This window comes from Lissotriton vulgaris, chromosome 11 (assembly GCF_964263255.1).
Source record: "Lissotriton vulgaris chromosome 11, aLisVul1.2, whole genome shotgun sequence".
Lineage (NCBI taxonomy): Eukaryota > Metazoa > Chordata > Amphibia > Caudata > Salamandridae > Lissotriton > Lissotriton vulgaris.
In genome coordinates, this window is record NC_141699.1 from 212,777,198 (window position 1) to 212,791,201 (window position 14,004).

At 42.9% G+C, this 14,004-nt stretch overlaps 1 protein-coding gene across 1 annotated transcript in view; it reads left to right on the top strand.

Annotated features, from left to right (window-relative positions):
* TCHP (trichoplein keratin filament binding) overlaps positions 1–14,004 on the top strand; it is a 343,197-nt gene that overhangs the window by 235,614 nt on the left and 93,579 nt on the right. The window contains exon 8 of the mRNA XM_086943123.1: positions 3,441–3,507. Within this exon, the coding sequence (XP_086799249.1) occupies positions 3,441–3,507 (67 nt within the window). The remainder of the gene's footprint in view (positions 1–3,440; positions 3,508–14,004) is intronic.

Consider the following 14,004-nt stretch of genomic DNA (forward strand, 5'->3'; position numbering starts at 1 on the left):
TACCAATTGTTGTCATACCCAAGGGGAACAACAACATTTCTGTAGCAAAGCAACTATAAACCAATCACTTAACATAATCCTGAGACAAATCTTTATGCCAAAATTCTTGCATTTAAAATAGAAAATGTTCTTTCTAAATTGATTCACTCAACTCAGTCCGTTGGGCAAATTAGGCAAAGGCAAATTAACATGGGATAATACCTGCATCTTCTTCCAGAAAATAGAAAGATCCCACCCAATTATGTCACCCTTACCAGCAATTATGATGCATAAAAAGGCCTTTGACAAGGTCTCATGAACATTTCCAAACTCTGCCTTCCAATGCGACAAATGACGAGGTCATATATCAAGGTGGTGAAGGCTTTGTATGCTTGTCCCTTTACATGAATAAAAACAAATGGCTTCCTGTCAGATCCATTCCATCTCAGACAAGGCACCCTCCAAGGATGCCCACTATCTCTTTTGTCATTCCTGTTACCCTTGAATCCTAGTACAATGTAAACCTACAATAGTGGAATCCCAGTCATCAATTAAATTTTAAAACCCAAACCTTCAAAACAGCTGCATATGCAGACGGTATCTAAGTTTTTCATGACGTATGTGCATAAATCAATCCCAAATCTTCTGGACTGCACGCAATATTTATCCGAGGCCTTGTGCTATTGCCTAAACAGAGAAAAAACTGAAGTACATCCCTTCAATATATATATTGTGTGTGCTACAATCTATACAAGGAACAGGCCTACAATGGAAGCCTGAATTCATTAAATACTGAATGACTTAGTAACACACATTGAGGACAAAACTCTCCTTGAAATAAAGGATCTCTTAGTCATCTAGTTCTCGAAAACCATTGCCTTGTGAAGTAGACGGGAAGCAATAAAAATGAAATAAATTGTGTCCATTGTTAATCTTTTTATCCAGCATGATATAGATCAGCCTCTCATCAAACTTTTTATGGCACTGGACAAAAAGTGCTCCTCCGTCTTGCCACTGGATTCAAGCAAGCCGGGCTGAAGACGGCTGGAATGCCAGAAACCGGTCCTCGGAAGCTTGTTTCCGGTCCAGGGAAGACATGGCTTGGCAGTTCGGGCTGGACTGTTCCCATGAGGCACAGGGTCAGACTGATTTGCATATAGCCATGTCTGAACTGGGGTGGCAGAGTGGGCTAAAGAACGGTGATGGGTTAAACCCAGATCTTTTGACTGGGTGTGAGTGTTTGATTGATTCAGATGCTCCGTCCATCACCACCCCCTTTTGTACCGCTCCTCCGTCTTATGAAACAAAAATAAGCTCAGATTCCCATAAAAAAACTATTATAAGACGGAGGTTCCAGATTCAATTTTTAGCAAATTTTATAGCTATAAGACTGCATTTCTTGTTAGAAATAGTGCACTATATTTTTACAAATTCTCAACCAACAGCCCAATTTGGCTGGAAGTGAAAGTGGAACTCTCATCATCCTAGTAGCTTTCACAATGAACCAATAATAGCCTCCCGCTCTAAATACCTCCTTATTCATGCTGACATTTCCCTTGTCCAGTTAGATAAAAAAATTATTAACCACCTAATAAATTCCAACCTTCTAGCCCTCTGGTGCATCACAATAACTAGATTAGAATTGACAAAGTGATGGCCTCTAAAGATGGACACACGCATGTTCCTGACAAGGAATTTAAGAGAAGTACACAACCCTTTAATTTAACCAGCTGCAATACAAGCGCTTTCTTCCTAATTTAGAATCTTATAAATTCTTACAACTTAAAGTGAGGTTAGCTAAACTAGGGAGCCTTAGGGACCCGAACCTGTCAAAGATATTGCACAAGCTAACAAAATCAGGCAATTTAGCTTACAAAATTGCCAACACAAAAAACAGAAAGCCTCCTCTTCTACACAAGAAATGGGATATGGGCTTAACTAACAGATACATCTACCATATTTAATAGAAATAGGTTTGCCATTTGCCCAGGCACCTGAAAAACAATATCATTTATCAACTAATCTAGTGTAGACTGTTCTCTCTCCACCATGTGTGCTGGACACCACCTAGACTAGATAAATTCAATTTAAATATTTGAGACAAATGGTGGATTCTGAAAGGAGATCTGATTTGATTTGATTGATTTTATTTGATTGTATGATTTATATAGCACACAAATGCCCGGTGGCATCTAGGCGCTCTGCAGAGGGGAATGCCAGAGTTCTTGTTGAAAAAAAAGGATTGTGTTAGTGCGTAAATAGCCAGGTCTTTAATAGCTTTCTGAATCCGAGCAAGGTTGAGCAGCTTTTAATATTTATGGGGAGCGAGTTCCATAGTTTCACTGTGCACAGGACAAAACTTCTTCCTCCCCAGCGAGCTTCTTTACATTTTAGTGTTAGAAGGAGTTTGCTCTGTGCTGAAAGTAGGTGTCTAGATGGATGGTACCAGGTGAGATGTTGTTTCAAGAATGGAAACCTTGAACATGTTCTTTAACTGTAAAAAAAACTAAAAACTTTTCTGGCACTACATCAGCATTTCCTTCAAAGATATGTTTAAAACCAACGTTATTCCCAATTTCCATACAGAAGCACTTGATATCATAGCATCCCCACCACACCACCATTGCCATCAACAGACTTTAAGTTTATTGATTTAATGTTGACTGTTGCCACAAAATTAATTCTCTTGGAAAATAAATCTCCAGAACATCTATCAGTGTACACATGGTGGGCATTGCATGCCTATTTATGAGTGGCTCAAACCCCTTACAAGCTTTGCATTCCATCCCAGACCATAATACTTCCATTTGAAAGACCCTTCACAAATATCTTCAAAAAGTTGATCCGCATTGACCTCCCTTCTCACTTTCCATCATAAAATGTTAATCATTCACCTCTACACCACTCTTTATAAATTGATACCCCAGCTCTATTTACAATGAGTGATCACCCACCTCACATCCTCACTGTATCCTTTACTTTCAGCTCTATCTATCTCTTCTCAGTATAGCTCTACTTATTTGCTACTATATTTTTCTACTCTCCTTTCCAACGCTGTTATTCCTAAACTCTGAATCAATAATTCAACAATGCACTCTTTCCCCCTGACTGTTTCAACTTCTTAGCCAAATTAATGTAACACACGCATTTTGCATCTAAGGGTAATATCGTTTCTGTGATAGCTCTTTGTCATTATATTTGGAGTTTCAACTATACTTTATGAATTCAACATAGGCATGTTCAATTCAATGTTGTCTAATTGTTTTAGCAATTTTTGTGTGCCTTTGTTAAAATGCTCAACTGTATTTCTAGTGTTTGGGACATACTCATATGGATTAAATGTCTCTTTCTTTCTGCTTTTTCTTATTTTTTTCATGTTGCACTATAATGTAACTTAATAAAATGTACTCCATTTTATATAAGATTGTAATATTCTGCGACGCATTGTCATTGTTTTGTAGACGATTTTTAAGCAGACAGTATAATGCTCAACTAAGGAGGCGAGCCCAGCAGATAAAGGAGGAGCTGGTAAGAGATCTGAAAAACAATAACCTATGTATAGCTAAACGATCTTTCTCTTTCTCATAAATATCCCTACTTTGTATGCCACTACTGCACCAATATATTTCATTTGTAACCTATAGTTAGACTCTGTCATCCAATGTAATGTTGTAACTTTGACCAGTCTGTCTTGCATGACAAAGCAACTATTCCATGGGACATAGCTAGGAAGGCTGAATGCTGTTCTCTGGCTCCATGGAACCTGATTGATTTTCAAATACCACCTTGCTGTACTGTGTTTCAAGTGGCAGGACAGCATTCTGAAGTTGGGCTAAGGATCTGGTTAACAGATGTTGCAATATAGGTGGAGAAATATCTCCTTCCATACTGAACAAATTTCAGGCCTTAAGCACTCCCGCTTCAGGCAATGATTTGCACAAACATGGCAGATGTTTTGCGATAAAGTGTGCGATGACACAGAACTGAGGATGATCCTGCATTATATGGCAACTGCACAATGGCTGTAAGAATGGCAGAGGGTTAAAAGAAGATCTTTTCACAGACAATGATGGAGTGGAATAACTGGCACATTGAGAAGTATGGTAGTGGCAGGTGATCTTGTAGCAGCCTTTGCCCATACCCTCCATCAGGTCAGTGAAATGAGTGTTCCCAGTAACTGGGATTGGAGCAGAAAGGGTGATGTTGTAAGCATTCCTACTGCCATCAGCTGTATAAACTCACTCTTACGGCCCATCAGGGTAACACAAATACATTTTTTCTAGAAGCATGTCCAGCAGACTTCAGAAGGTTCAAGGTTCAAGTGGACTCTGCTGTGAAAAATGATTGATCGATACAAGGCCACAAACGTTTCAAGAGCAAGGAGCATATCTTTTCAGACCACAGCAGATTAAAAAAAAAATAGCAAAAAGAGGCACAATCAGAGAAAGATGAAATGTTAGACTTATCATCTTGGATTGCTTTGCAAGTTTTACTATAGTTAAAGACTAGCACTAAGTGAAGATGTTTGACATGGCAGCTTGTTCAGGTGGTCCTGCCTTATAATGTGCCCTCTATTGATTTCACTGCACCCATGTAACAATAACAGGTTCTGCCATGAATCTAAAGCCATGGCACCTCAATTTGTCATTGAGGCTACCATTACATTGAGATAGTCTGCTGCATTATGTCAAAGTTCGAACATAATATGACTTTACTCTGATGGATGGCCCTAAGTAGATGCTCTCCTCTTCCTACAGCTCAGCCGATTAGCACCCATGTATGCGTGATCTTACGTCCTCAGGAACAGCTATATGCACATGCCCGTAAGGCAGATAAGCATCAGCCAGGGGAGTTCACCATTGATAGCCATCTATACTTAGGAATTTTAGATTCTTTCATAGTTTGGACTCACCTGGCTGCTACTTATTTGCTTGAGATTGAGCTGCTCATAATCTGCGTTGATTTGAGATCTGAACAATTCCTTCCCTTCCCCAAGCGCAGCATGGCTTTATAGTCTGTGTTGCTCTGTTTGCAAGGACTTGACGATCTTGTGCACCACATCTCCCACCAAGTGTAGAAGCAGAGTATATTTTGTCATACCATACAACTTCTTTATTGGTGGCCTTTAAGGATAAGTTGAATCCTTCCATCCACTACACCCACTTCAGAAATCTAGAGGTATGGACACAATGCACCAATAACCCATGTCTTCACTTCATCAAAAACTAATAAATAATTGCCATCTATTTACAACTGCTGGATGGATGGGTGCTCACTCTGCTTGGTGATCGCTCTTTTTCTTTGACAACATTTGCTTGTCCACTTTTGTTCACCTTTGTGGAAGTTCTCACATTTCTGCTTGCCCTGTCCCTGTACCAAACACACAGCCAGTCAAAGTCTGGGTCCATCACAATCCTAAGTGGGTTCTGCGCCAGAAGAAGAGTTCATAAGTCCCCCTTGTGGGTCTGATGACACTGGCTTGCCTGGAATTCAGAAGTCAAACATCCAATTGGACTGTGGGTTAGCCAGATGGCGATAACTCTAAAAGGGACTCTGTTCTCCGCAGTTGCGCCCTGTTCCTGTAGGCACATGCACAGAATGCCAGCTGTGGGAGCTATCTGGCCCTCCTCAGTACCTTATCAACCAACTTACCTGAAGGCTGTAGGGGTTCTGATAATCAGCTATCCACTTTTTAATTTACAGCGAAACCCAAATGAGGTGCGCACATTTCCTGATTCTATACATACACAATGGTAGACAATGAAATACTTGATTGCACTGTTTAGAATTCTATTCTTTCTTATATGTTGCGTGATTCGTATTCAGTGATAAATTAATATTTCTGATGTCCCGAATCAGGCAGGGATGGTGAACAAACTTTTAAAGAATTACCTTTTTGTCAAGAAGCTCATGATCGGGGGAGGAGCTTAGCTGGCGACCAAGATGGCCGCTTAGGCTCCCGGCTCCGCAGACCTTCTCATCCTGCTACAAGATCCTGCCAGTTATCCTGTGCCTATGCAACTCTCCCGGGTAGACTAAACGAAATAACGCTACACCGAGTGACCCCGAAAGTTCCACCTGCTTCGAGAACGGAGAAACGTCGCCTTGAAGTTTGCGGCCTACATCAACATTGAAGCCGGGGCCTCGAGTAAGAATGCAGCCGGCTTCTAGTTGAACAACATTGGCCATAAGAGTTCGGGAGGAGCCGGTACACCGGAATGGAAGTAAATTTTGTCTGATTTCAACATCAAATGTCCGTATGGATTAGCGCCGAAGTGGGGCACCTCAATGACACTTCGGATATGAGCTGAATAATTGGTTGTCGGAGCCCGGAATATAAATGGCTTGGTACCGTCTAAACTGCGACCCGATGATTTCGGACATATTCTGAAGACAGCTCTGCAATATCCTTGCATGCAGAGGGGTTGGAACGTGTGTCTTTGCTTCTGATTCTACTGGATCTATCCCGAAGGGCCCAAGGATAGACCGTGAACGAAACGCGCAAAATGGCGCTCAATATCTACCTTCGTGTGAATCGGGCCCGATCCTCCGAGAGGTCTCGGAAAATTCGAACGGATGACCTGGGACGACATATCCTATCTAAGGGATCTCCGACACCAGACCAGAATTTCCCTATCGAGGGGGACCAACTAGTGCTGGCCAGGGTTGAACCTACGCTTGGGGCTATAATGGCGGCGATCAAGGGTCTTCATCTCTCCCTGAATTGGAAAGCCCAAGCCTTGGAGCATAAATTGGATGCCGTGGCTTTTGGACTGGGAAATAGTGACATAGCTTTTGTTCAATTCAATGATACTGCGGAAGTAACAACATCCACACCACCCGGACTGATGGCGACCAGCAACCCCTAAAACGAGTGATGCGAGAGACCCTGGATTGCAAATTAGCTAATGCTCGTGTATTGGAGGTCCCGGTCGTGTCAGTGCTCACAATATTATTTTCGACTGAGGGTAAATCGCACCAGGCAATGTATCTGATGACTCATGTGATGACTCAGGAGTGGCTCGACAGGGTGGCCCTTTCTCACTTTCTGAACTCAGTGCACCTGGACTTTAAGCAACATCCGTGGTTCTTATCGACACAGATCGGACCCAGTGACAATGAGACTGAGTAAGCCCAGCTATTTCCAGCTCGCTACTGTTCTTTCGAATTTTTCAAGATGACGGCAGTCCGGTTGAAGAACATTTGTGTACCTGACCGAGCGGGTCAAGGCTGAGAACGGCCTATCATTTCAAGACTTTTATTCAAATGGTGGCAGTGTGGGGTTCACTCTATAATGTTGGTACCGGGAGGCAGTGTAGACGAGTAATGTATCCCCCGATTTTCGCTTGAAAGTGAAATGATAATATATCCGTAATAGGGGGAGGCTTAAAACTAGCGGGGGAGAGAGGCCGGGAGCCTCTACGAATGACCCTCCTCCACTTACCTCTTTTAGTATTCGTAGATTAGATGGGGCGACAGGCACACTGCTAGTTGAGGTCTGGCGTAAGCTACATGCAGGGGTGCAGGGTGGGGGGTGGGGTGTTGCGCGTGTTTTGCTTTTTTTTATTATTTTTTTTTTTTTCTTTCTTTACTTACTGGATATCCTGACTCTGTTTTCAGTATTAAGGTGCCAATGCGAGCTCTATTATTTTGATTTCTCAATTTTTGCATACAAGTGTCTGTACTTTATCCTGTTTACGGATTTAGTATCGAGGGGCGCAATGATCATTGATATCATTGATATCCTGATTTTGTGGGTGGAGGTGCCTGTGGGCAGCACGCATTGCTATAGGCTAACTCAGCCAGTTTTATAATCCTGATTCGTCAAATGTGTGTTAGAGTCTCAGTGTCCTGATTCATCGGCTGCCGATATTGCGACCTTTCAATTGTTTGATTCCTTGTATGTTTTGGACTGCATTGCACTTGATACGCTCTTATTGTTTTTAGTTTTTTATAACAATAAAAAGATTTACAAAAAAAAAAAGAAGCTCATGATCCCTGTCTTGAAAGCTGCAGAGTGCTCGCTATGAGTTTGTGATGGAGTGAATTGTGTGTACTTAAGCACCCAGTGTTTCAGCTGCTGTTCATTCAGTTACTTTCTGTTATTGGATTTGTGTGACTTACTGTATTTGTTTACTATATTTACATTATATGTGTAGTGAGGTACTATGAAAGTGTTGTTCTTTTATATTAAAAAAACCCTGGGTATATATTTCCATCTTTCTTGTAACTGAAATGATTGTGTTGTACTCAATCTTCTCGACATCTGCTTTGAGCTGCATCTTGCCTGCTCAACCAAGCTACTTCGCGAGTCAAGGAGGCTTGAGAGCACAACATTTTCATTGCAAGCAACATGTGCCTTTTTCTTATTTTTTAGTCTGTGGGGAAAACCTGCAATCCTACATTTGATATTGCTAGGTTGTCCCTGCTGACATAAGGCTCAGTGGAAAAAGCCAGACTGGTAGCATGCTAAAAAAGCACTGGCGTTGCCAATAGGTCTCGCAGTAGGAAAGTTGGAGCTATTACAATTGCAAATAACAATGCCTTTTATTTTTGTTTTCATTTTAAAAACATAAAGGGCTTTGTCATTTACAAAACCAATAGCTCCAACTTTCGTACTGCGAGACCTATTGTGCACTGCACAGTGTGGGTGAAAGTGGCACTGCGTGTGTGAGTGGCTTTGAGTGAGTTGCGTTGCGTGGGTGAGTGGCGTTGCATGTGTGAGTGTTGTTGCGTGGGTGAGTGGCGTTGCCTGGGTGAGTGGCGTTGCCTGGGTGAGTGGCGTTGCCTGGGTGAGTGGCGTTGCGTGGGTGAGAGTGGCGTTGCGTGGGTGAGAGTGGCGTTGCGTGGGTGAGAGTGGCGCTGCGTGGGTGAGTGGTGGTGAGTGGTGCTGCGTGGGTGAGTGGTGCTGCGTGGGTGAGTGGTGTTGCATGTGTGAGTGGCGTTGCATGTGTGAGTGGCGTTGCGTGTGTGAGTGGCGTTGCGTGTGTGAGTGGCGTTGCGTGTGTGAGTGGCGTTGCGTGGGTGAGTGGCATTGCGTGGGTGAGTGGCGTTGCGTGTGTGTGGCGTTGCGTGGGTGAGTGGCGTTGCGTGGGTGAGTGGCGTTGCGTGGGTGAGTGGCGTTGCGTGGGTGAGTGGCGTTGCATGTGTGAGTGGCGTTGCGTGTGTGAGTGGCGTTGCGTGTGTGAGTGGCGTTGCGTGGGTGAGTGGCGTTGCGTGGGTGAGTGGCGTTGCGTGTGTGAGTGGCGTTGCGTGTGTGAGTGGCGTTGCGTGGGTGAGTGGCGTTGCGTGGGTGAGTGGCGTTGCGTGGATGAGTGGCGTTGCGTGGATGAGTGGCGTTGCGTGTGTGAGTGGCGTTGCGTGGGTGAGTGGCGTTGCGTGGGTGAGTGGCGTTGCGTCGATGAGTGGGGATGCGTGGATGAGTGGGGTTGCCTGGATGAGTTGCGTTGCGTGTGTGAGTGGTGTTTCTTGGGTGAGTGGCGTTGCATGGGTGAGTGTGGTGTTGCGTGGGTGTGAGTGGTGTTGCGTGTCTGTAAGTGTTGCTGTATGGGTGAAAGTGGCACAGAGCCTTTGATGTGGCCTGGCGCAGGAGAAATGCTGCTGCTGCTAATTAAATATAACAAGCGAGACCTATTGTCTATGCCAATGCTTGTTATTGTTGACTTCCCTGATGTTAAAACAATAACAGCCTGTAGAAAGCTCAAATCCATGCAGTCTTCTATACCCTGAAAAATCATGTGTACTGCGTGTCTTTACGAGTTCAAACCTGCAACAAGTTCGAAATATGGGCCACTTTTTTTATCTATCTAATTACACATGGGGGGCGCATTTATTTTGATGTCCGGGCCGTAATTTTTCCCAGTCCGACAATGCCTTCTAACAAGCGGGCCGAGCTCTCAGGCACTTTGTGCTGGCCAATAACCAAGTGAGTGCAATATGCTTGGATGTGTGTGTGTCCTGCTCCGGAACTCAACCTGCAGATAAATCACACCAGGCAAACAACTTCAGGCAGTGGAGGAGACAAGAAAGCAAGCTGCCACACTCTCCATCTCTCAAGACTTTATAAACATCAACTGAACACAAGTGGAAATTATATAAATCACAGGAACCGGTTAGCCTGAAACAAGAGCTCCATCTGAGTCAGAATCACGTGGATTATACATAGAAGGCCGTGCTGCTCTAAAAGGCACAAAGGGACAATGGGAAGTACTAGGTGTTACCATGGACTCACAGGCAGAAAGAGCAAATGGCAGAGACATGCAGACAGCTGCCATGTCCCCGAGGCACGCGCTGTCCCTGCACAGCTTATAGCTGGGCAGATGCAATCAGAATCACCGAGCTGGGGCGTTCGGAGCCGTGCGATGTACAGGCACTGAATGCGCCCCAGCGGGGGCCATGGCCCTGTAGCCGTACGTTAAGAAATCAAGCTGACCAATTGCTTGAAAGACTGTGTGCACTACGAGACAATTATATAACTGTTTGAGCAATTTAAACAAAAGGAAACTAAATACACTGAATTTTTGCTCTGAATGACGCCCAAAATGTATTTTGAAGAGTGTCCTTAAAAGTAGTTACTGCATTAAAAAAAATAAACGGCAAGGCTGTGTTTGCGGGGAGAGAGAGGGGAGGTGCTGGTGTTGGAGGGGTGAGGTGCTGGTGTGGGAGGAGTGCTGCTAGGGCAAGGCTGTGTTTGCGGGGAGAGAGAGGGGAGGTGCTGGTGTGGGAGGGAGGAGTTGCTGGTGTGGGAGGAGTGCTGCTAGGGCAAGGCTGTGTTTGCGGGGAGATAGAGGGGAGGTGCTGGTGTGGGAGGGGGGAGTTGCTGGTGTGGGAGGAGTGCTGCTAGGGGAGGAGAAGCCTGATGCCGGATGGGGGCGGGAGAGCCTGGGAATGCGAGAGGCTGGGCTTGCATGCGATGCGCGTGCATGTTTGCTCACGTGATACACGTGAACTGCAAGAAAACCTCGGGGCTGAAAGCCCTTGGTTTGACTTGTGTTTTGCCGACATGAATTCTCGCTCCGCTCGATGCGCGTGCGCGCATCGATAGGTCGCGAGACCTAAAAAGGCAAGTGGTCAAAGAAGAGATTATTTTCAAACAATAGGCATGTCCTTCTTTCTCTGACTTGACCACGGCAGAAAAAGGCATAGGGGATAAATAGAGATACAAAAAAATAACTGCTTAGGCTAGGGGTATAAACATATATAATAGTCCAAGTCAGATTGAGGGCTGCTTTGAATGGAAAATGCACCATCATTGTGAGGTAATGGTTTATATACAATGAATCAATCACAACTAAATTAATACTCCAATCTCAAGAATAGCATATACAATCTAATTATGTATTAGTCTATGAATAAAATCCCACAAATGGGTACATTTCACTCTTCAAAAAATTCTGCAACATAGCCAGAGAGTCACAGTTCTTCCAAGTTAAGTGAAGTGAGCTGACACACGCTAAGTGGTGAACAATTTTGCTGATGCAGAATATGATCACAAATCTTTAAAGAATGAATTTATTTATAAATGATGTTCTTGTTCAATTTCAAAATAGCAAAGATCTTCTGGAGTTTTTATAAATGACACATTGCATTCCTAAAATGGTTGGGCTGACTATTTTGTAGAAAACAAGTAAAAACCTTTAGTTACATATATAGGAAAACGTCTTTAGTTTATTATGCAAGTTCTGATTACTGCTACATATGAAGACAATGTATACAATATTTAAATAAAAAAGTTATTGACCTGTATTCTTTAGTGAAGACTTGCAGAGGCATTGTTCAGCCAACCTACCCCAGTACTTGGTAGATTCAGGTTTTTTACTACATAACTGTATCTGAGCATAAATGAGGAAGATTTCTCAATCTTTTAGAAAATGCCTTAATTGAGTTTTAATTCAAATGCTCTTGAGAGGATAACCTGTGAATGGAGTATTGTTTTCATTACTGAAAATATTTTAAGGTAATATCAAAAGAATATGCAGTTGGTGGCCCTTAATACTAACCATGACGAAGAATGTAATTTTTCCTAAATCATATATATTGTTTATTAATCTTCTGTCTTCTTCAGACTAACACCCTGCCCTGAAAATCTGTTAAAACTACTTTTTATGATACATTGTGGGAAATAAACAAATTACTTATCTGATGCAATAGAGGAAGTAAAAAAATGTAAATGTAAATTGATACTTGTATAGCGCACTACTCACCGGCAAGGGTCTCAAGGCGCTTGTACGAATACCGCTGTGGAACCCGTCCTGGCTTTCCCTGTGAGGCGTCCACTCCTGGGCACCCCCAGGGTGGAGGCCAGGCATCCTTAGCGTTGTGGGGGCCGTTGTGGAGATTAAGCAAGCTATTGCCCAGAGTTGCAGAGTGGGACTCTATGATTAGAATAGGCACCGAGGCGTGAATTATCAGGACCGTGGAATTTTTGAGCCCAAGACCCGCCGAGGCGGGGAATTGAACCCTGGTCCCGGGCTAGACCTCTGCATCAGGGTCTGCCGCTCTAACCATTGAGCCACACTTCTCCACAAGTAAGACAATAACCCTTATTACAATACTGATGAAAAAACAGCAAGTGTCCATCACCGCTATTAGTTTCACTGGTTACCATATCCAAAGGATACCTTACTCAGGAAATGCGATGGTCCTCAAAATTCATCAACCCTCTTCTGAGTTACTTAACCCAAATCTGTACTCACTCTAGAAAAGGGGTGAAAACATGCATTAAAATACACTTTACACCTTTTCAAAGAGCTCATAGGCACATTGATCAGAACCAATCCAGTAACCATATCAAAATACCAATGACCAATAGAGGTCACTTTATATCTGAAGTGTAGACCACAGCAGACCTCAGTCAATTAGCCTAACTCAGTGACAGCAATACTAAAGCAACATATTATGATGGAATGTAAACATGACATTTCAAGTGATTTATGAGACTAATAACGAGACGCTGTCTTGCTAAAACTAAAAAACCTATCCCAACTTTCACTACACATAGCTCTGCATGAGGGAGTCAGGAAACCAGGGCTGTGTTTTATCAGCACGACCAAGGGTCACTCTATAAGCACTCCTCCAGTGCAGCGGAGACCAGGAATTGCTGCATAAGTGCTTTCAGATTTTCACCGCAGGAATGCACCCAGCACAACAGGATCCAAAATAATACAACATGGCGGAAACACAGGAAACAACAAGGAGCTAACCATAGAGGTTAATATACTGAGATACCAAATATTACTGAAAGTCTTATGAAGGCAAGCACTGCCATACATCTCAATGTGGCTTATGACATCTCACACCCACGATTGAGTTCCAACATTACAGGTACAATGGAAAGTTACATAACTACCTTTTTATAAAAACTAGACCACGCTGTAACACAGCTAAATAACATTTTCTGAAACGTTGTTCTACGATACCTGACATAGTCATTGTGGTTCTCCACTTTTAAAGTCTTAGAAAATGGCTCCTGCTTTACCCTACTAAAACATTAAAATTACCTTTTTGTAGCAGTTTCTTAACCTGACTATTAAACAATTACGAAAAAATATTGATGTTCAATATCAGCAAAAAATGTTGGTGAAACTCTCATTAAGCCGTAGACAAATGATAATTTCCCAGGTTTAAAATGGGCGCATCTCAAATGTTTGTCATTGGAAATTCACATGTCTATTTCAACACTATTCTCCTAAATTGTTCCATTACCTACATCACAAGACTAATTTCTGCAACTTTGCAAACTCAAACTTTATCAACTTAGATTATAATACTGTCCTATTCACTGTCACCATGGCATGTGTTTCAGGCAACAACACTAGCCAATTTGCACATCAAATGGTGGAATTGGAACTCTAATGTTTTTATCCCCACACTAATGTACAGTAAAGGTTGTTTCCATCAATTATTCTACAAATTAGTCTGTCAAGTTACACCTTTCATTAGAGAAAAGATGACTGAAAAGCCTTCATTTCTTTGGTTGGTTAAAGCAAGTATGATTTTTTACCAGGAAAAATGCCCCCAATAGTA